General features: G+C 54.7%; 7 protein-coding genes across 7 annotated transcripts; 5 read left to right on the top strand and 2 right to left on the bottom strand.

Annotated features, from left to right (window-relative positions):
• Positions 1 to 40: 40 nt before the first annotated feature.
• Positions 41 to 376, bottom strand: MRS44_004911 (uncharacterized protein; the record flags this gene model as incomplete). The annotated part of the gene is made up of 1 exon (XM_065622377.1): positions 41 to 376. One exon carries the CDS (start codon positions 374 to 376, stop codon positions 41 to 43), a length of 336 nt encoding a protein of 111 aa, XP_065478449.1.
• A 1051-nt stretch (positions 377 to 1427) lies between these two features.
• Positions 1428 to 3040, top strand: MRS44_004912 (uncharacterized protein; the record flags this gene model as incomplete). Its single annotated transcript, XM_065622378.1, has 5 exons — positions 1428 to 1500; positions 1566 to 1687; positions 1739 to 1904; positions 1951 to 2804; positions 2846 to 3040. The coding sequence occupies 5 exons, from the start codon at positions 1428 to 1430 to the stop codon at positions 3038 to 3040; spliced, it is 1410 nt and encodes a 469-aa protein (XP_065478450.1).
• Positions 3041 to 3705: 665 nt separating this feature from the next.
• Positions 3706 to 4544, top strand: MRS44_004913 (uncharacterized protein; the record flags this gene model as incomplete). The annotated part of the gene is made up of 2 exons (XM_065622379.1): positions 3706 to 3766; positions 4039 to 4544. 2 exons carry the CDS (start codon positions 3706 to 3708, stop codon positions 4542 to 4544), a joined length of 567 nt encoding a protein of 188 aa, XP_065478451.1.
• Positions 4545 to 5391: 847 nt separating this feature from the next.
• Positions 5392 to 7457, bottom strand: MRS44_004914 (uncharacterized protein; the record flags this gene model as incomplete). The annotated part of the gene is made up of 2 exons (XM_046275526.2): positions 5392 to 6364; positions 6427 to 7457. The coding sequence occupies 2 exons, from the start codon at positions 7455 to 7457 to the stop codon at positions 5392 to 5394; spliced, it is 2004 nt and encodes a 667-aa protein (XP_046135932.1).
• A 1243-nt stretch (positions 7458 to 8700) lies between these two features.
• On the top strand, positions 8701 to 10310 carry MRS44_004915 (uncharacterized protein; the record flags this gene model as incomplete). The annotated part of the gene is made up of 5 exons (XM_046268718.2): positions 8701 to 8712; positions 8854 to 9246; positions 9294 to 9740; positions 9790 to 9946; positions 10003 to 10310. The coding sequence occupies 5 exons, from the start codon at positions 8701 to 8703 to the stop codon at positions 10308 to 10310; spliced, it is 1317 nt and encodes a 438-aa protein (XP_046135931.1).
• Positions 10311 to 16449: 6139 nt separating this feature from the next.
• MRS44_004916 (uncharacterized protein) lies at positions 16450 to 17189 on the top strand (the record flags this gene model as incomplete). Its single annotated transcript, XM_065622380.1, has 2 exons — positions 16450 to 16582; positions 16849 to 17189. 2 exons carry the CDS (start codon positions 16450 to 16452, stop codon positions 17187 to 17189), a joined length of 474 nt encoding a protein of 157 aa, XP_065478452.1.
• Positions 17190 to 20569: 3380 nt separating this feature from the next.
• On the top strand, positions 20570 to 21923 carry MRS44_004917 (uncharacterized protein; the record flags this gene model as incomplete). Its single annotated transcript, XM_046278316.1, has 3 exons — positions 20570 to 20954; positions 21004 to 21143; positions 21198 to 21923. 3 exons carry the CDS (start codon positions 20570 to 20572, stop codon positions 21921 to 21923), a joined length of 1251 nt encoding a protein of 416 aa, XP_046135930.1.
• Between the last annotated feature and the right edge of the window lie 702 nt (positions 21924 to 22625).

The raw sequence follows: 22625 nt of genomic DNA on the forward strand, positions 1-22625 counted from the left end.
CCAGGCACCTCTTACCTCCGGCTTCGGTCTCAGTGTCGGTCTATATATCGGTTTCGAGCCCTAGCTCTTCTTCAAACTCGAGTTTGATCTTTTTGGTATCGGGCTGCTCGATGGCGATCTCGTCTCGGAAGCGCTTTAAAGTATCATCCTCTGCCAATCGGGCAATATTCTCGCCGTTCCCATCCCACGTCACGTTACTTATTTGTACTTGAGATTCGATACGGTCGTGAGGAATTCGGGGATGCAAAAGGGCCTTGAGATCGAACCCCATCCGTACTCGAAAGGGCATTTCATCGGCTGGGGTCGTAGCAAGAGGAGCAGGGCGGGGTGTTTCTTTGAGCTTGGTCTGAGTGTCCCGAATAGAGCATATAAGCATCTAAGTAGAGCTGGACGCATTCTAGTATAGTCATGAGAAGATGTGAAAAGGTGATGAAGAGGGTGAGGTTGTAGAGAAGAGAAGAGGAGGTGGGGGAGAATTTATAGATGTGAAGTGGCAGTGAATCACTGCTGGAAACATTACTGCGTTGGTTGCAAAATGGATACTTGAAAACTCCAAGGTCTGTTTGGGTGCAAACGCATTCTCCCATGACTGATGTTCAACAGTCTCGATAACCGCAGCTCTGCCATGATGCCCAATGCTAAGCAAAACAGCGGACAAACAGCAATCCATCTCCATCCCGCATCATCAAACTATCAAGACAATCAAGTTTCAGGGTGTCAGATCTGAACACAGTAAGTTGGCAGTTTGAATCACACACATTATATGTTTCTTAGGCATTTGAAGCATAACAAACGGGCATGTTCCTCTACCCACCAAGGGTATATACAGACCAACACCAAACCCGCACAGAGGGCGTGATCGAGAATCAAACCATAACAACTATGTCATTGATATCTAGTTTTTCAACATGGTCACTAAGACTCCAAGGACAAATAATGCAGAGGACAGGGTCAGTCCACCACTTACACGACATGTGGTTAAAGCGAGCATTCACAATGAGTTGCATAGAGTGCATAAGCAAGGTTATGAAAGTGGAATATGGGGCTTGTTTTATGAGCGGTACGTACCTTATCTGCTATCGCATCGGCGCCGGCTGAACAAACATCCGATGACTGACCAATCATGACGGACCGCGCCCGGAAATGTGGTCATGGGCTACGGGAAGGCGGGCAGCCTCGCTTCTCGCTCCAGCTTCTCCTCGCCGTCACAGCACGTTTCTAACAAAATTGCATTTGTTCAACTTTTCGACGCGAACACGACTCGTCTTTTGGTATTGAAGATCCCCTCGACCTCGGGGACCGTCAGTACCATTCTACGCCCTCCCACTTCGTCGTAACTCGTCAAAACCCGCCTCGACCCTCGTCGTTCCCTCCGCCCACAACAAGTTTCCCCCTCGGTCCCATCGTCAATCCTGCCTTCGCCCGCCATGGCGTCGCAGCAGGTCCTCTTCGCCGAGACCATAGCTGGCATGAAAAAGGCCTTTAAGCGGAGAGCTTATGGTGCGCAAACTCCCATGCGCCTGTCGCGTCTACGAGTCTCGCAACTGACCACGCCCGCCTGACAGAGTCCGACTCCGATTCCGAGATCGAGAGCTACAGCAATCGCGGCCACAAGCTTCAGAAGCGAGCGCGATTTGCCCATCAAGGGCAATTGGTCCCTACCAACGGCCCAAGCTCATATCGAGAGGTCCGTTGCCGTCGCGATTCGTTCCCGATCAAGTCTGACTGACCCGAACAGTACGTCGAGTATGCTGGCGTTCGACGACCGATCATTCATCGCAACCCGCCCTTGATCGATGAGGAAGGATATGAAGTAGAAAGCGACGAGGAGGATGAGGACCGCATTCAAGAAGCCGAGGCTGCTGCAGCAGAACTGAACCCCTACGCCAATATTCAAATAGAGAGTATGTCAGCAGTCGGACCAGTCAACAATAAAGCTAACAGGACCAGACATTCTCGCTCCGCTCACTGCATCGACCGATTTGCCGACACATCCAACCCTCTCGAAGCCCTTCACATCCAAGACCCTGACCAAGCTTGTCGACCAAAGTTGCGACATCATGCGCAAGGAGAACCGTTCCCTGTGGCAAGTGAGACACCTCCTAACCGCGTTGTGCGGCGACTATACCTGGGTGCCATGCTCCATGATGGTACGGCCTTCGGATATCGAGCTCTACACAGACGACCACGTTGCGCGTCACCTATTAAGCCTCTCCAAAGCACAACCACAACTTACCAACGGTGGCACCCAACAAGAAAATGGCATCCCGCCCGCAGATCCTGTACCGGACATGACTGGCGACGGACAGGTTTCCGACAAGGACGCAGCGGAGGATGCAGACATCACCATGACAGATGCTGAAACCGTTGGTGCTGATGACTCGCACCTAGACAATGCCAAGGACGACAAGGGCGAGACAACAGAAACCACCGAAAAAGATGGAGCAGTGCAAAGTTCCGAGGCGCAGAACGAGGGTCAGGAGCCAGTCGACAAGGCCAATGCATCGGAACCATCAAAGGGTGGACCAGAAAACGGTGTGGACCAGCATGTCAACAAGGGCAAAGAAGCCGGTCCAGGTCCAGCGCCGACAGCTGCGACAGACGACACTCGTCGCCAAAACGAACTGGCCGAGGCTATCGCACAAGATGTCTCGATGACCTCGGGAGGACAGGACCCAACGTTTGTACATCCCATGTTCATCGCTCCATCAGGGGCAAAACCAGATCGCGACGTGGGGTTGCCTGAACAAGAAGCCGAAGATATCCGAAGACTGCTTGCTCTATATGTGCAAAAGCAGGAGGAGGTTTGTCGGGGGCAAGAAGACTGTTCTTGGGTCTCCTCAAGGCCGACCAACTGCGCAAGAGTGTCCTTCACTGGTCCAAGGCGGAGGCTCATTCAGGGGTCAACCGGGACATGTCGGACGGTGAGGACTGGTATGACAAGGAAGAATGGGGCCTGACAGAGGATCTCAAGAAGGGTCAGGATGAAGAGGAAGAAGATACCCAGACAACGGGCAAGAAGACGAGGAACAGGAAGTGAAAGCTACCGGTCTCCTTCTTCGGTGACGCCTGTGGTACATATGACGGAGCACAGCTGTCGGTTCAGATGGGATGGATGATAATGACGGGTTCCATTGTTGAGACTTTTTATTTGGGCGTTTCCAGGACGGCGTTTGGAACAGACGGCACGGCAGGGCTTGAAGCCGCCAGAGAGCGTATGGGCATGGCTCGGCAAATGCCGATAGAGATCTAAATGCATCAGTTTTTCGTTGTGAAAGAGAAATAGAAGGGAATTGAGATGCATACACGTTGCCCGCGTGAGCAGCCAAGCTGAAGAGTAGGTGAGAATCTGCGGGGAATGGATGTTTGGTGGAGAGTGGATCTCGAGCTCCGGGTGCGGTGCCCCCATCAAAGGCCCCATTAAGCCGACCTCAGCCCCCCATAACGGGTCCATAACGGGCCCGGTACAGTGGGGATGAGGCCTGAGGGTCCAGGCCTCTCCCAGCGCCTGCCTTTTAATTATGACGCGGGTCTCCCGCTTTCTACTTTCTTCCATGTGACAGCGCACCTTCTTTGTTTCTACTCTTTCACTCACCGTCCCTTCTGTAGGAACAACATCATCTCCTACTCTCCTTAAGGATCGATTGAAGAGCCCGTGACTCTCTGTTCTGTGTGTGAACCTGCTGCTTCATCATCTCCCTCATCATGGCTTCCTTTGTGAACGAGCTCGTCGAATACGTCGACCTTAGCAAGCAGAGCTTGTTGGGTAAGTCTTGCCAGCTGGCCTTGAGAGCTCTGTCCCTCTCTCCCTCAATTGTCAATCAATTGGATCATGTCTGACTCTGGGTTTTCTGTTGCTGCTCTTCAGTGTCTGCGTCCTCCATTGCCTTCAATCCCCTCTTTTGGAAGTGAGTTCTCGTCGTCTCTGCGTGATGCCATGAATACTAACCGTCGTGTCAAGCATCGTCGCCCGCCAAGGTAAGACAAGAGGAGCTCACAGCTTAGCCCATGTCGTCGACTGACCCTCGTGCCCATAAGAATACCACAACAAGCTCCTAACAAAGCTCTTTGGTGGAAACTCCAAGGTCGGATGCTATGCCCTCGCTGCCACCATCTTCTCCCTCGGCATGGTCCGCGACTACATCTACAAGAGCGCCATCGCCGAGCAGCCCTCGCATCCTCTCCTCGATAGTGTCTACGTCCAAGCCGCCGCCCTCACCCTCTTCGCCGTCGGCAACGTCCTGGTCGTCACCTCCACCTGGCGCCTCGGCATCACTGGCACCTTCTTGGGTGACTACTTCGGCATCCTCATGGACGAGATGGTGACGGGTTTCCCTTTCAATGTGACCAGCTCCCCCATGTACACGGGCTCCACCATGAGCTTCCTTGCCACCGCTCTGTACTATGGCAAGCCTGCCGGTATCCTGCTCACTGTCTGGGTGTACATTGTCTACAAGATCGCCCTGCTATACGAGGACCCCTTCACCTCCGAGATCTACGCCAAGCGTGAGCGCGAGCGTGCTGCCGGCAAGAAGCAGAACTAAACGGCTCGCCTTGAATCTATCCGGGCACGGAGGTATATATGGCGAGACGGCTCTACACGTTCCGCCGACGCACAAGACCTACATACAAAGAGTCTAGATGCATCAGCCAGCGCACACTTTCGGCGACGGGTTTGAACATGAAAGCTACGCCTTTCAACAGGCCGGGCGCCTCTCAACAGGCGAAAGGGAGTTTTCGGGGATTTTGAACAATAAAAAAACAGGTTATCGACATCAACCAGTCGACGGGGAATTTTGCATTTGACTTACATATACCAACACCAACAACAAATAAAGATTCACATATCAGGAATCCAATTCCTTTCAAAACTCACTAGACCGGACCCATTTCACTACCAGCTCGTCAGAGACAGGCAGGGACCGTCGGAACCTTCAATCGGAGGGCTTTCGGAGACAACGGGGGAGGCCTGCCTCAGGCCGTGTTCGCTTTCAATGCATCCTCGGCGGTATGGGCGTAGTTCGGCCGGTGTGTTCCGGCCTTTTGTTGCTTCTTACGATGATTGCTTGGACGACTAATATACTATACAGAAAGGATGATGAGCACAAGAAAGGCAGGGGTAAGGCTACTATGAGGTACGACAGACAAAGATACCCGTTAACACGTCATTGTACATTCATCTAGTAAGCCATCTAGCTCATCTAGTTATTTCTCGTCAGTTGATTTGAGAATCTACTCTACACTTCAGTAACTCCCATCGATGCCTATCTCAAAGAGTCATGTTGAATTCTATACCATCATGTCTCTGCACGCCACAACAACCCGCGCCATCCAACTTTTCATTCTCAAAATTCATAAAACAACGCCGTCTCAGATTCATGGTAAATTCCTCTACTTCTCTTCAGGCTTGTTGTCGGGGAGCAGGTCGACAGCGGAGGCCTCGACGGGTTTCTTCTCGGTAGAGGCCGAGCCCTCCTTCTCAGCAGCACGGAGAGCGAGCTTCTTCTGCTTCTTCTTATCCTTGGCAGCCTTCTTAGCCGCGGCCTTTTCCGCCTCGAGGGCCTTCTGCTTTTTGATCTCCTCACCACCAAAAGCCTCACGCCACTCGTCGAGTTTGGACGCGGGGATCTGAGTAAAGAGGAGCTTGGGCTCGCCAATCTTCTGACCCGGCTTGATAAGGTCACCGGTCCAGGTTTCGGGAATTGAAATGAGACCTGGGCTGCCGATCTGCTCGAGGATGGCCTCACCAGTAGAGGGCATGTAGGGGTGGACGATGCTGGCGAGGAGCTGAAGGTGGTTGATTCCAAGACCGATAACAGCGGCGCAGCGGTCCGGCTCCTCAGCCAGGAGCTGGTTGTTGAGCTTGCTGTCCTGCAGAAGCTTGTTTCCGAGAGCAGAGATGTGCATAACGGTAGCGAGGCCAGCACGAAGCTTAATGGCATCAAACTGGGTGATGTAGGTCTGCAGGGCCTCGTTGACCTCCTTCTTGTGCGCCTCCAGACGCTCATCCGTGTACTTGGTGTAGTCAGGCACAACACCATCCAGCTTGGCCTGACAGAACTTGAGGATTCGCTGGTTCAGGTTACCCAGGTTCTTGAGGAGGTCGTTGTTGTTGGCGTCAATAAACTCTGGCCACTTGAACTCGGAATCGGCCGTCTCGGGTCGTCTCGACAGAAGGTAGTATCGCCAGACGTCGGGATCAACGCCAGTCTCCTTGGCAGTGTTGCCAAACACACCGACACCGCGGGACTTGCTGAACTTGCCACCCTCGTAGTTGAGGTACTCGGTCGTCGACATCTTGTGGACCTTGGTCCAGTTCTCTCCAGTTCCAAGCTGAGAAGCAGGGAAGATGATGGTGTGGAAGCTGGGTGTCATGTTAGTCGGTGCCTCCATTGGTCCTAAATCACGTCCTTGGAAGTCACTTACGGCACATTGTCCTTGCCCATGAACTGGTAGAGCTTGACGTTCTCGGGGTTCTTCCACCACTTCTCCCAGTTGGTACCGTCCAGGTTGCCGGGGTCTGTCAAGTTCTTGGTAATCGAGACGTAGCCAATGCAGGCATCGAACCAGACATAGAAGACCTTCTCGGCGTACTCCTCATCGCTGAGTCCATCAAGACCCTTGGGGATAGGAACACCCCACTTGAGATCTCGGGTGATGCCACGGGGGAGCAGACCCTTGTCGATCCATGCCTGGGTGATGGAGATACAGTTTGCGCTCCAGTCGCCCTCCTTGCTGCTCTTGTGGAACCATGGGACGAGCAGATCCTTAATCGCGTCCAGGCGCAGGTAGAGGTGCTTGGTTCTCCGCTTCTCGGGGGCGGTACCGTCGACCTTGCATCGGGGGTTAATCAGCCAGCCAGTCGCCTTAGCCTCGACATGGTCGTCGTCCTCGTTGCTGGGCTCACGTTCGGGCTCGAAGGGGTCCAAAAGTCCACCGCAGGCATCGCATTGGTCTCCGCGAGCACCAAGGTCGTGGCAGATGCTGCACTCTCCCTCGACGAAACGATCAGCAAGGAACTTGCAGTGGGCGGGGTCGGCGCAGAATGGCTGTGTAGTCTCGCGCTCCTCGATAAGGCCGTTCTTCCAGAGATCAGAAAAGATCTGCTGGACAATCTGGGTCTGTTGCTCGGTCGGTGTTCGGCCGAAGATATCAAAGTCGATTCGGAACCAGTCGTAGACTCCCTTGTGAAGGGCGTGGTACTTGGCGCACAGGTCGGAGGGGGAGAGGCCCTCCTCCAAGGCTTTGGTCTCGGTAGCGGTACCGTACTCGTCGGAACCGCAGATGTAGATGGTGTTGTGACCGCGGGCTCTGCAGTAGCGAGCAAAAACGTCGGCTGACAGGACACTGCCGATGATGTTGCCCAGGTGGGGGATGTTGTTCACGTAGGGCAAGGCGCTGGTGATGAGGATGTTGCGCTTGCCCTCTTCGGGGAGAATGGGGGCTTTGGAACCCATGTTTGAAGTCGCAGCTAAATGATGCACCGACTCGAATAGAGAAAAGAGAGGTTCCGGGTCGAAGGATGAATGGTATCGAGGTGTTGGTGAGTCACAAAGCCGCGATAACGCCTTCTGCTGTCAAAATTCGTAGGTGGGATGGCGGGGGCGGGGGAGGGGCGATTGGAGAAAGCCAGGGTGCGATCACGGAGGGTCTAGGGTAGATTCGGCAGGTTCCGAGATGCGAATTGGTGATGAATGTTGGTATGTTTGTGGTAGAATTGAGATGAGGTTGTTTAGGATGAAAGAGTTTTATACGCCCTCTTTTGCTTGACTCATATCCTCGGGACTTGTGGCGGGTAGGCCAAACCAGGAACGGTGTGTCAAATTCACCTTGTCATGAATCAAGACGCCCTTGCTTAGACATAACGACACACCTAGATAATCGATCATACGTGCTTGATGGCAGCTCTGATGAAATTGTGACCATTTTTACATACCCTCTACTATACTGAACTGTCTCGACTGTTGGTATGGAGTGGAATGATACTCATACCATATTGTAGGTAGCTTCACGATATCCGATAAGAGAGACCCGTCCAAACACGACCCTTGTCAGCTCCCAAATGTCAAGACTCAAGAGTGTACCTATACCTACAGTGTAAATGATGATCTGTCCAAGGTCACACCATATTGTGATGGGCATGTTTCTGTTGCAGCTTGCTCCGAGTCTGTCCACAAACAGTCCTTCAATAGTTTGACGTCTGTTTCACAGCCTCTCTTACAGACCCTGGCTCCGTTCAAGGTCACCTTTCTCGGCTGACCGTGGACCTTGACAGTGACGACAGCAGCTCCACCGAAATTGGAAGGAAGCCCCGCGTCACGGACCGCGCTCTTGCAACCCCACCATACCTCCCGACTACTGTATCGTGCTTGCCTTGGCTAGGACCTCATTGTGCGCCTGACTACCTACCCTGCTCTTGCTCCCATCTGAGCTCTTCACGATAAGCCTCTCTTTCGACATCAAGGCTTAAAACAGTGCGCTCTTGCGCCTGTGTAGACGTCTCATCGAAACCTAGCGCGCTTTCAAGACTTGCCCTATCTGGCTTCAGCCTCGGTCGCTCTTGATCGGGCATCCAGAGAGCTCCCAAGAGCTATCCCAGCAACACAGGATAGCATCATCCTGGGAGTCTGCAGCCCACTGCTGTACAAGGCCCAAACGAGAGAGCACATACACAGTTTAGCTTCATAGCTCGTCGCCAACATGTTCCAACAGGTATGATCTGCTTCTACACCCCGCGCAGTCTCGTCTTTCAGCCCTATACCCCATCAGCTCATGACATCTCTCATGAGTCATTTACCATCAACCTAGTATCCCCATGCTACTCTGTTTGAGTCTCATAGCTAAGACTGATAGAAACCCTATTCGGCGGTAACCGTCACCATCGAGAACCTTACCTCAGAGTCATACGAGGAGGAGGATCTCAGCGGCATCCCCGAGCTCGTCGAGGTCATCAAGCTACAAGCTTCCGGCCCAGGAGAGGCAGCCCGCGCTATCCGCAAGAAGCTCAAGTATGGAAACGTCCATCGCCAGATTCGCGCCCTCGTCATTCTCGACGGCCTCATCCAGAACGCTGGCGAGAGGTTCCAGCGCACCTTTGTCGATGAACCGCTTCTCGAGCGGCTGCGTGTTTGTGGCACATCCCAGCTGTCTGATATCGCTGTGAGGAACAAGTGCAGAGAGCTTTTCCGAGGATGGACGCAATATGCTGGGACCCCAGGTCTGGACAGGATCGCAAGACTTCACAAGGTAAGTGATACCCCATCGCCGACTAGATAGGGTGCCGACAGTCCCAGGAACTACCCAAGAGGAAGCAAGCCGTCACTCAGGAGAGGTCCAAGGTTCTTAGGGAAACGGAGGAGAACCCCTTTGTCGACGACGAGCAGGAGGAAGCTGCCAAGGCAGCTCGGCAGGCTGCCAGTTCATCCAATGCGCCGCCCACAGCCGCCGAGTCTTTTAGCCATGCACACACCAAGTCTTCGTCTGGATCTGGCTCTTTCTTCGGTGGCTCAAAGGACAAGAAGAAGGAAAAAGACAAGGCCAAGGGGAAGCGGAAGCCCTTCAACCTCGAGGCGGAAAAGGAGACGATGAAGGTGGTCATTGCCGACTCGTCCTTTGCCGCAACAAATTTGATGAATGCGCTTCAAAGCATCAACCGCGAGGTTGAACGTATCTCGGAGAACCCGGCCGCCGTGGAACGATTCGAAGCCTGCAAGCTTCTCCGGCGAAAAGTGCTTCGTTATGTGCGTTATCATGATCTTTTTACAGAGTGAGGAAGCTGACAATGTCCAGATCCATCATGTCGAAGAAGAGCAGTGGCTGGGTGGACTGCTGCATGCCAACGACGAACTCGTGCACGCCCTCATGTCGTTTGAGCAGTTCGACCGCTCTATTGATGCGGACAGTGACTCGGACGACGAGCTTGCCGAGCAGGCCCATCTTTACAGGAGTACGCCTCCCCTGACGGGCCTCTCATAGGGAACTTATAGCTGACTTTATTCTCAGTGGCTACTATAAAGGGCAAGGAGGCCATGGCAAAGGCCGCAAACGCGCAGTCACCGACAACCTCGCAACCCCCCGATCTTTCCGAGTTGACCATCTCGCATTCTCCTACACATGCCGCGCCTCCGAGACCTCCTCCCATGTCGAAGCACGCTCACTCGGCCCCTCCTCCTCCTCCCCCTCAGCCTCCGAGACCAGTCGCTGCTCCTGTTGTTACTAACATGGATGACGATGAGGACGATGATGATCCGTTTGGTGACAAGCATGAACTTGACACGCCTGGAGTTGAACGCGACCAGCCTAGGTGGTGAGGATGACATGTCGGGGATGATATCAGTTCAACTACTGCATGAGGGGGGGTGTTGTTTTCCATAGCTTCTGAGTTCCATCTTGTGTAAGCGGAATTCTGTTTGAACAGTTTTGATTCACCATACCCCGTGCCTTCGATATCGAGTGAATTCTGGACAACAGCTTAAGGACTCCCAGCCCATTGCCCTCATGCCATAATCAACAACGCGATGATCATTCAAGGGGGTAGATACCTATTTTGCATGCCAACTTGGCTATCTACACGAAATAGTACAAAGGAAAGTTGCTTGCCTATGTACCCGTGCTAAATGTTTATCGGTATCGATGTGGTGTCATTATCTTGTGATAGTCATCCTAAAGTAGAAGAAGTAATAATCTAAAATGAGATAAAGTCTCTTACACAGATTATTTCATGAGTGCCTACCCAGTCTCTCCATGCCGAGATATTAGGACAAAGATGCGTCCAACAGCCAAGCTGGCATACATCCGCTTGCTTGTTCGACTCCAAAGGTGATCACGAAGACATAGGGTAGGGGACGTGGGTGCTGGCAGGTCATCCTTGTCTCATGATGGCGTCCCCGAGATGGATCCAACAGCCAACTCAAACTTGCGCTTAACGACACCGGCGGGAGGGCTTGGCTCAGGCGATACTGTTGCCACACAATCTCTCATCCTCTTGACCGTCTCGAGCAAGTAGAAACGGCCCCATCACCTTCCCTCTGGCCCTTGTTCCCGGGTAACGAGCGAAGCGCCCGAAAAAAGGCTGGCTTGGCTTCCCCAGCTCCGGGGCTTACGCGCAGCTCCATAACACAGGTCATACAGGAGGCCCGTAATATCAGATCAGCCCAGTCAGAGCCATGGGACACGACACACAGACGGACCGCGCTTGTCATCCATCCCGAAAACTTCCAGACCGCCTCCAGTCCGTGCATGGTCCGATGCGATGCGGCGCTGAGCGGGCGGTCTCCCTCATGTTGTACAGCCAGACGGACGTACGAATGTATGGAGTGCAGTCAGTGTGCGCCCGTAATCTCCACGATGCATGCAACAAGATGCAAACGAGATTTCCTTTTCCCACCCAGATCTCGCCGCCTCCACCAAAGCAATGTTCTGTGCTCCGTAGCCGTTGATGGCGCACCATCTTGCAGCCACAAATCGCCAAGTATAGAGATGATGGAGAAAAAAAGTAAGAAGAAAAAGGAAAGAAAAAAGTAAAAAAAATTGTGAGCATCTCATCGATCTGGATGGGAAATTGAAACAGCTAGATTCTGACAGCTGCCATTCATATTCTGGCGTCATGCAGAACGTGTACTGGTGAGACCTCTGTGGGCTCCTCGGACCGCGTTTAATTACTTGATGCATCGGATCTGGGCAACTAGACTTGTCGTCTCAACCAAGCCCTGACCGTTGACGTCGGCCTTGCCTATCATAGGGCAGAATGCCAAAAGACGCCAAAAGCAAAGGCAAGTCGAGAATGGCAGATCTGCGCGCGTTGAAGATTACCGGGGTTGCAGCGGGCGGGTCTCGAGGTCTATGTGTTTCTCGGCGCTTTACTCATCCATCTAGAAACCATCAGCAAGCATCCGTACATCGGCATCAGAACAAGAAGCATCCTCAAAAGGCACGTCCCTGAACAGCTGGCCGATGCTTTCTTGATCGGCACCTATCCGCATCGCTCGGATGCCGTTGAGAAGCAAGGCCTCTCGACTCCTGACTATCCATCTCCGAAATCTCATCCGATGCAGACGTGAAGGGACGGTGTAGGGGTGCGATATCTGATCATGGTAGGTTGCACGCACGATCCTGTCCGTGAGGTGTCCGCGCAGCATCGTCTGTTTGCCAGCAAGCAAGCCACTCCCCCGTTGCGTTGCGTTGCCCAGGACCAGGCCGTGGTGACCGTTGTCGTTGAGCGGGATCCTCTCGACCCCTGAACAAGACAGCCAGCTAGGCTCCCGGTCCGGTCTTTCTCAGCTCGGGCGCAACACAACGGTCACAGGCTGAGACAGGCTGCTTGTGCACTACAGATGCGGGAACGCGCAGGCATGCGTCGGTCCTCAAACCGCACCGACGGCAATCTCAGCCCAGGCCAGGTCCCTCCCCAGAGCCGTCCACTCATGGAGCAATTGGAGAGGCTGAAGGAAATTAACACAGCAGCAGACAACACAAGAGCCGGAGCAAGAGAAAGGCGGAGGCCACACGCCCACATGACCGACCATTCGTTGACTACCTCGTTGCTTTGATGAAATTGGCTGCCTTGAATTGTCGTCCACTCTCGGAGCATCCCCCACCTCACCTGAGGGTAGCGTCGTGAGGCGAGGCGAGGGGCCAGCCATTCGCGCAGTGCCCGTGATTTCTGGAAGGGCTGGGAGGAAAGGAGTGTTGTGGTCTTGAGTATCGAAAGCACGTTCCTGAACAGATCTGAAGAGCCAAAGAGCCCAAGAGGATAGCGCCTTTCCATCTTCTAGCGTCACATCTGGGGAACATGATAAAAGAGGCCCAAAGTTTATCGCAGCAGAAGCAAAGGTACATGCCGACATCGAGCAGACCCCTCGTGGCAGCCACGGGCCATAGACACCCCTGCACCCGCCCCATCACCTAGCGAGCAACCACAATGCTGCGCTGGTGTTGGTGTGGTGGAGATGGAGAAAAGTGCATGTCAGCCCTGAAAGTACTCATGTACAGCGGGCCCACGTCACTCACTCCACTGCTTCTGGAAGCCTTCCATCAGTTGTTTCACGGGCTGCGCGGAAATGCCCGTCAACGACTCGGAGCACGTCCCTGAGGGAGGACTGGGTGGGCTGCCAGGGTTGGCCCTGCGACAACGCAGGTCAGCGGTCACGGACCCGGTTGGTCGAGGTGTCGCGAGATGGAGTGAATTGCGCGTGGTGGTGAGGTTGAGAATTCGAGAACAGAGCCGTCATAGGAAGACAGGAGGGCGATGGCGATTCTCCGCAGTGATCAACGCCGAGCTGAGCCGGTTCGGGCATTACAACAGGGGTTGGGCATCAGAACAACCTCCGAGATAGCCCCAAGAAAAGACTCGGTCAAAGACTGGTTCCCGCTCTGTCGGACCACGCACGACGCGTGTTGTTGGGCTTACAATAAGGGTTCATCCCTTTGATCCAGCAGCGGAATGTCGATCATGGACGTAGTTCGCGCAAGCGCCCGCACCAGGAACCAAGTTTGGAGAAGAGCTTGGGGCAGAGTGCAGATTCAAGCGGTGCTTCGAGTCATTGCACAGCTTGAGAATATAAAAAGCTTTGATAGGATCGACAGAGGACGTCGGGTCTCGCAATAGCCGGGAGCCATGGCCAACTGCGCCGCTCGGCATGGCAAATCGCTGTGCATGTTCATGGACCACTAGCTGAGCCCTCCCTGCTTGACCTCGAGTGCGTCCCAAGCTCCTTGTTGCAAGAAGCTCACCTTGGTCACCGAAAACTTGGGGAACAAAGGCGTTTCATGATGGAATGGGTGATGACGAGTTGCAGCAGCGTATCAAAGAATGGATTCGTGTCATGGATGCCAAGTTCGCTTGTTGCAGCCATTTCTGACATAGCGTGCCCTTGCATCTCTGACAAGACGATCACGCCGTACGGGGTACTTGTTTGCGCTCGGCGCTGAGATGCGTCTGGCTGTGTCTGCACCGTATCCATTGGAGGTATAAGGCAAAACGGACGCTTTACTGCAAGCGCAGAGCGAAGCGCACTGACGCTAATGCGAAGGCTTTAATGTTAATTGTTTCATCCGTGCTTCGAGTCTTCTCGACGGTTGCCTCATCGGGACCGGAATAGACGAGGGGGCGGGATGCGCATTGTCCATGAATCTGTTTTGATTTGATTCACTAAGCCCCCCGGCGCTCTTTTGGGATCGGCGCATCGCCTTCACCGAACATGGCGTGCGGATGGCGGGATGAACGGGCTGGAATGGAGTCATTGCTCAGTGTCCCCTCCCGTCCATGATTGACGGGCCACAGGTGACAGGGCCTGCTATTGTCATGTACGCAGGCGTGTGCGTGCGCTGGTCTATTCAGAGCCTCAACGGGCGGTACGTGCGTGGAATTTCTAGAAGGTTTCTGGTTGTCTTTGATGCGCATTCTTTGTCGCCCTGCACAGCTTGGGCATGTGAAGCAACCAGGCCGGTAGGGGAGTCTCAAGATTGGACAGCCCCAAGCCACGCCAGCCACTTTGAGGTTCTCAAAACGCACGACAATAGGACCCTTTGCTGCTGCTATTGAGTAAGTGCGGAGATGCAAGCGAGGGCCAACAAACATCCTGCAGTTTGTGTGCCCCTCGAGTAGATGAAGCCAATGGCTGGTCTCTTGCATGGCAGGCCCAAGATGACCTCATGAAACTGCGGAGGGGTTGGTGGATGGGAATTGGAGGGTCATGATGGGATGTCGACCAACCGTGGTAGAAAGCGGTGGGCTGTTGGAGTGGTTTGGCTTGCCTGAGCTCCCCCTTTCGCCTTCCGCGCCTCGCAGTCGTAAGATCTCATTGTGAGAACCCTGGTCCGAGTATATCATGCCCACTCCCCGGGGCAGTCGTTGACACTAGCCACCCGCGCCGGCACGGCCAGGATTTCCCCAGCTGGAAAGGCCAGCTCCTGCGCGGAACTGCAGGCTGTCTCGTGGAGTACAGGGAACTCAAGTCTTGGTGGGCAGCGAGCATGGACAGCGCTCGTTGAAATGGGAGCCGTGCCGGAGCCGCAGGCTCTGTCATGCATGGATCCCCCAGAGGAGCATTTGCCTGCCGTCTTGCTTGGTGTTGAACAGCTGCGACTGATTTGCTGAATTGCTCTCCAGAGTCACCGAAGAGCCTGGGGTTGATCCTGACACCATCTCTCCGAGTCGAGTCGTGGGCAGCAATGAGGCTGGCATGGCCAGATGTGTTGGTAGTGTGTGCTTGCTCGACGCTAGCAAGTCGTTAGGGCTCGTGGCGGGCGTCCAAGGAGCTGATTACCCAGGTCGTCTCATCCTCCATTCCCGCGACTGTGTAGTTTCGAGACGGAGGGACGCCACTGCTGGCCTGTCCACCATCTGAATACCGTAGACTCTCAAGTGGGCTTCTCGAAGGCCGTCAGAACAATAGACTTGATCCATGCTCCTGCAGCACGGGGCAGGAGAGATGGGGCCCCGGGGTGCATGGGGCAAGGGCGGAAGAGCCCTCACTCATGCATAAGACACGGGACATGCATTATGGGTGGGATGAATGGGTGAATGGACGGCCGGACGGAGATGGATTGCTTGGCTCAATAGCGAAAAGGTTGCAAAAGAGAATTATTCAGAGTATGTAAGAATTATGTGAGGCATATTGGCACGCGCAAGGGGGGGCGTTCAACTTGGGGCGGCAGGTGAGTGAGTGGGATGGATGGTGGATGGTGGATGGATGGATCGGAATGAGATGGGGAGCCGAAGGAAGGGAAGAAAAGAAGCTCAATGGAAGGAAGAAGGTGCAAAGGCGCAACGCTACGCTCCTTCTCGCATTGTCACGCATGCGCTAGATCCGCTTCGCATTACCATTGTTCCAGAAGGTTTCGAGAAACCTTCCGAGGCAAGCTAGCGCAATTTCCCAAAGAGAAGGTGGCCCCGGCAATAGGTCCGCCGCGCTCCCCACATAGCCAACCACACGTCAGCAGCTGAAGCGTCATTGGCTGCATATGCATCCCCCGAGCCCTTTGATTCCTTTCAACGCGTTAGCCCGCTCAAAGTGCCCCCAGCTTGCGAGGCCTGCGACACCAACCTTCGTGTTTCGGCTGGCGCACCCCTTTCTCCCTCACCTCACTTTACCTCACGGAACATGGTGGTGATTCTTTGATTGAGCGTCATGGTGGATCGCCTTGGCCGTGCCTTGCCTTGCATCTGCCATCGAGCTAGCAATGATGGAATGGATCTCTCTTTAATTGTCGACTGTCATGTGCGCCTTCATCACACGCTTGCGGGGTGATCGATTATCTGCTGGGGAAACGGCGGCTACAGCAACGCCTCGAGCCCCGGCGCTACCATCCTGGGCTGGGCGGTGAAAGAAAAAAAGGTGTTTCTGGAAGGCAAATGGATGATGCTGAGTGAGGCCAGGCAAAGCCATCAGGTACGGATGGAGGTGTCCCACCTCAGCCCACCTCAGGTATCGTACACAGTGCAGGGCCATGTTAATGGGCGCGGGGACCGCCCAGGCCACCCGCTTCAGATCCGATTGGGCGTTATCCCATGTTCTGGGACGACCTTCTAATCCATGCGAGGGCAACGAGGAGCAGCAAACATCCCACAAGCGACAGACTTGTGCGTGTTGCGTGCATTAATTCACGGGTTATCGCACAATCTCAGCGGAGCAGCGCTCAATAGCCTGTGAGGTGGCCACGATTGGACCGCGGTCTTGCTGAGCCTCGAGATCCGGAGGCCGACTCGTGCGTGGGTGATGCACGAAAGACTAATCCAGGGGTAGCCTGCGTGCGTGGGCAACAGCCGAGCGAGCCATGGATGGATTTGCCCAAAGCCTTGGGAATCATGTTCAGCTAGGAGGAACAAAGAACTGCTAACAGCACCAGGTGACCAGAGTATGATGAGATTACATCACCACCGAGCCTCCGCAGATTCAGGCAGGGCTTCACCAGGCGTCGGGTGGTCCTGGATCGCTGTCACCGAAATTCAAAGTGCGTGCTTGGAGATTGCTATCGACCCCGATGACCCAGTGCCGTCTGGCGCATCTCATCCAGGAACACTCGCCAGAGAGCCTGCCAAGGGACTTGGTGGACACTCAGGTGAGGCAAGCCACACTAGGACAACACGACACCGCCAACGGGATGGGGCAGGGGATCGTTGGACATTGACTGTTCTGGAAGCCAGATCTGCCACACACGACGGCTACCGCCTTGTCGCCCTGGCCTAACAGCCCAACATCCATCAGCTCTGACCAGCGCCCAAATTGACGGACCCCCGGCCTGCGATTGTACGTACCTGAATAGCTAGTAATTGCCCTGAGCACGATGTGCTGGGCTGGAGTCGCTGCTTTGAGGGGCGCACACGCCATGTCGGCCTTACAGGGACCGGGGCAGATTCATGACGTCGGCCCTTGCGGAAGCCAGGGGTGAGCAAAGGTGAGTGATGCGTTGTTCGATGCCTGCGGGCAGGGGATGCTTTGGGGTCCAACTCGGGAGAGTGGGCGAAAGGTCAGAGAGAGGCCTGTTCACGATCCCGAGGGAGAGGAAGACTGTATCAGAGGTCAGAGTAGGCCAGCAACAAAGGACGGCTTGCATGCGCATAGGACATGGCATCTCAGGGCATTAGAACGCATGGCCATGAGCCATCAAACTCGAACTGGTCGAAACAAACATGGAGCCAGCCTTGGCAGCCTAGCCCATCTCGTCCATGATGATCGTTTTCCCCCTCGTCAGACGGCGACAGAAAGGGGAGGTGACGAGGCGTCCACCGGCGACTGATGGAGAGACGACGGACGGCATGAGACGTCGCTGGCACAACTGGCATCCGGCAGCGGCAGGAAACAATACGATGACTATATGAGGGCACTCGAGGCTGACCAGGGCTGGCCTGTCTCTTGGCTGGACTGCTCAGTCGCGGTCATCGACGGCCCCGAACTTTGACAGAAAGATGAGCAGGACCACGGTCTGGTTCCAATCAGCATCGTCCAACTCGGCCTGTAAGTTGTACGACGGTACCCTTTTGGGTTTTTGCAACGCCAGGAACCCCCGCAGGCTCCATCGACGAAGCCCGTGAGGAGGGTAGGAAGTGAGATACCCGGCTGGAAGCTCAGGGCGAGGTGTAGTTGTTTGTTCAGGGACACTCCCATGGAAGCCAGTCATGGAAGTCAGTCATTGATTGATTGATTGAGCTTGCCCATGGATGGGAAGGCGGCGCATGGCTTGATGGGGTGCCGCCGCGGCCGGGGAAGAGCCTGCATGAAATGCACTGTGCGCACTGTACGAGATACTTCTCAGCCAGAGGCAGAACGCCGACCTTCCTTGTCGTCGCTCCCGGGGAGCCACCCGTTCGTTGATTCGTTTCAATGGATGGATTCCATCCCAGGATCATTTTTCTTTTTGGCTCCCATTTTGTCGGGGCCGCCATCACTCGGCATCGTCTACCAATCCGATGTAATGTAGGTGAGAGACAGCAGCAGAAGCAGAAACAGAAAGTCGAGGAAAGTGGCCACCACCCTTCTTGGAAGCTGCTTATCATGAAAGTTCTGGCCCGTCTTTTTGTCGCCCGAGTCCACCCACCTCTTTCATTCTCGTCTCGTCTCGCTGACCTGAGGTGAGGTGTTGTTGCCCAGACTGCTCACCTTATAATACCAGGTAGTGCCCGCACTCCCCTCAGCACGGCCTTACCTTGCCTTACCTTGCCTTGCCTCGCCTCGCCTTGCCTCGTCTGTTTGTTCCGTCGTGATTTGAAACCATTTCATTTTTCGCACTCCCTCCCGTCTTCCGATTCTCCCTCGACGGCTTCTCTCCGTCGTGTCTCGAGTTCCTGCCAACCCCCGTCCCGTGCTTGGTCCATGTCACCGCTCTCTTGGTGAGATCTGACGCACAGAGCAAACGGGCTTTGCGAGATCCAAACAAAAAAGAAAGAAAGCGTACAGTGCTGCGCAGCGCCGCTCAAGCCTCGACGCCTGTCGGGGAAAAAGAAAAACAAAGACGGGAACCAAGCCCAAAAGATTAGTAGATCGCCATCTTGGAAGCAAAACAAAACAACGGCACCGGTACGTAATGTGTTCTGTTCTGTTTTGGTGATTCCCGTCTCCCATCCCATCCCATTTCCTTTGTTCGAGCCTGTTCCGCCCTCTCCGTGTGCCTGCGCGCGCCCCCATCTATTTCCCTTTCAATCTATTTCTGGCTCTCTCAACTGTCGGCTGAGGTCCGAGTGTCGTCGTCGTCGTTGTGTGCTTTATTCCTCTGCCCCTACCCCTGCAGTCCCTTGCTTGCACCCGCTCTCTCGCTGGGCTGAGGCGTCGGTTTGCACGGCCGCCGCTATACTGCGCTGCGTTGGGCTGGGCTGCCCATTTGGAGATTTCCACCATCCACGCCCACGCCCTCCCTCGCCCTCCACTTCGCCCCTGTCACTGGGAGTACGATGATTTTTTTCGTCAGACTCCCCCATCTCCACCCTCACTTCCCCTTCCCACTCTCCAACTTCATATCCCGGCGCTGCCTTGTCACGTCCCGCCTAGGGACCCGTCCTGGAACCTGACATAAAGGCTTGGCCCCTACCTGGCCCTGATCATCGAATCGAGTCCTGAACCTCTTTACTTGCCGTTCCTGCCCTTCTTTTTCGTCGCATCCCTCGAACAGTACCTTGTCCTCGGCCCGATCGACGTTTCTGATCCTCTGTTCACATCTTCTTTGCTGGCCTTTGACTGCACTGTCTTCTTAAAAGCCATCTCCCTCCCCCGGCTGACCTTACGGTACCTGCGTCTAGACCATCGGCCTGTGAACAGACCACCTCCTGATCCCTTCGTCGCGCCTGTAAACGACTACATCCCACCTCTCGTGGCTTGCCCGTCTCTACGAGAAGCAACTTCCGACGACGCTTCCTGTGTTGCGCCGTTCAGCTCATCGTCGCCTCTTCTTCGGCCGATCGACAGCGCGATTACTCGTGAAGGAGAAAAAAAAAGAAAATTTGCCCGAACTCTCGTGGAATTCGTCCCCCACCACGCCCTCGTCGCACTTCTCCGACCTCCCATCTTCCACTCTAGCTTCACGGAAAACGTGTGTTTCCAATCGAAAACCGACTCCTCATTCCTGTCGCCGGTCGACGTCTTTGTTACTTCCTCCTCCGATATCTCCCCGAGAAGCGGTTCCCAAGATTTCACGTCCACGACCTAGGTGCGACCATACACGTCATTTGTTTGTTATCTACAAACGCGGAAAGGTATGTCGCATATTTGCCTACACGGGCTCGAGCACTCGGGTGGACCCCTCGACACCAACACTTCCTCCTTGGCGACTAGCTGTCTCTGCGCGGCTGTCTGGTACTCGCCTTGCTGTTTACCAGTCGTCTCGGGAGGGGACTGATGGTGTGGGAGGGAGCCTGATTCGACCTTGCCCCCTACCAACTCTGAAAACTGTTGCTGACCATGTCTCTCCTACAGTCACTGTCAGCTTGACCGCCTTCCTGCTGTGAGCCGTCACTTGTGAGCGCCCTCGCACATTCACTCCCCTAAACGCGCCACGTCTTCAGCTGGCACTCCACTCCACTTTGAAGATGAGCGGCATGCGATCACCAGCTCCCACGGAGGTAATGGACATTACCAACATGCTCAATAAGAAAGGTCAACTACAACAACTGAACCCCGGTCTTCTCGATCACCAACACCAAACGTTTGTTAAGCACGAACCCGGCATGGAACGATCCGCCTCGCCCCACGGTTCTGAACACTCGCAATACTCCAACCCTCACATCGCTCGAGCCTACCCTTCGCCCTCCGCCATGCAAGCGCCGATGCACATCCCAAACCCCATGCCAGCCGCGATGCAGCTCCCTGGCTTCCCTGAGATGCCCAACATGGGCGGCATGCCCAACATGCACATGCAGCAGATGCCACAACAACCTCCGCCTCCTCCTCAGCAACCCATCAAGGCCTACCCGTGCAGCACTTGTGGTAAGGGCTTCGCGCGACGCAGTGATCTCGCCCGTCACGGTAAGTAAACATGGTCTGGTAGCCATGCGACGAGAGCTAACAAGAACAGAGCGCATCCACAGCGGTGTCCGTCCCCATGTTTGCGACTGGCCCAACTGCGGCAAGCAATTTATCCAAAGGTCTGCCCTGACAGTGCATCAGCGCGTGCACACTGGAGAGAAGCCTCACCACTGCGAGACTTGCGCAAAGGTTGGTACCATTACTATGGGGGTTTCTCGTCTCGATCGCTAACATGCATCCCAGCCCTTCAGCGACAGCAGCTCCCTGGCCCGACATCGCCGGACACACTCCGGAAAGCGCCCTTACAAGTGCCCTTACGCCGACTGCCAAAAGACCTTTACCCGCCGAACTACCCTTACCCGCCACCAGAACCACCACAGCGGAACTATCGAGGAGGCTGCCGCCGCGACTGCCGCCGCTCTCGCTGCCTCCAAGTCCAAGGGCATGTCACAGCCCCGATCTGAAAGCGACCTCATGTCCAACAATGGCTCTCCTCACACAACCCCTTCTCCTGGCCAGCGAACAATGTCCATGTCTCCCAGTGTCGATCTCTCCGGAACCAACAGCATTCCTCGTCACCCTGGCGACTTCCAGTACCTGCAGCAGAGCGGTTCCCTGCCCATGCACATGCGCGTGGGTAGCCCTACATCGACCTCCTCCGGCGGCTACAACATGATGCGACCTACATCGCATCCAACCAGCTATGGTCCTCCCCCTACTCTGGAGCCCAACTTGGAGCATAGCCAGGGCGCTCCCAGCAGCAACGGTGGTAGCCCTCACATGGCCAATGTTGGTTGGCAGTCACCATCCCACGTCCCTTCTCCGTCGCAGAACAACGCCAGCTACGTGTATCCCGATCCTTCAGAGGCATACCCGACCAACCCTGCCATGAACCAGATGTACTACGGTGCGGCGGCGCATATGCGACGGCCGCAGAGCGCCGAGCCTGGACTGGTACACATGGCTTAGTTGGACATTTTGCCACACTCAGAGCTTGAGTGCTCGAACGGGCACCCCGAGTGACGGGGAGCAAGCTCATTCATCGATCGATACCCCTGTATTATTTGAAAGCTGTGCCTGATGTGGGCACACGGATGATAGCAGCGTTCACTTCTCCCGGACTGGATCCTTCACACCTCTCCAGGGTTCGCAACGAACTCGTATAAAGTTGGCATGCTCTCGCGATCTCCTAATACCACCCACCACCACCTTCTACGTCACCACCCAACGCGGGAGCTCACTCCTAGACGGAGCATGTTTGGAATGTCACTTTCGTCATCGGTTCAGCAATTTTTGTGTTTCTAATCTCGTTCATCGTTATTGATTCCCCTCTTTCCATCAGAAATGGATGCTTTTTATTTCCTTTGTTCAAGTAGCACATAGACTGGCGGCCGGCAACCTTACGATGATGGACAGGGCATTGTCTGCATGACGCACAAAGCAAAGGGAGGGGAGTTACACCGGAACATTTGCTGTTAGGTATCAACCAGCAACAAAAAGACAGCAGGCATCACGGGAAGCACAAGACGCTGGCCTGTTTGTGTATTTATTATGTAGACTTGGACTCGGGGATTGGGAGCAACCACCATAGACTTGCGAATTATCGACTGTTTTTGATGCACTTACTACTTTTGATTCTCTGCCTTGGTGAAGTTTTATTATCCGACGCTA

The sequence above is a fragment of the Fusarium solani genome (genome assembly GCF_023522795.1).
Source record: "Fusarium solani strain SB1 chromosome Unknown bctg00000002, whole genome shotgun sequence".
NCBI lineage: Eukaryota > Fungi > Ascomycota > Sordariomycetes > Hypocreales > Nectriaceae > Fusarium > Fusarium solani.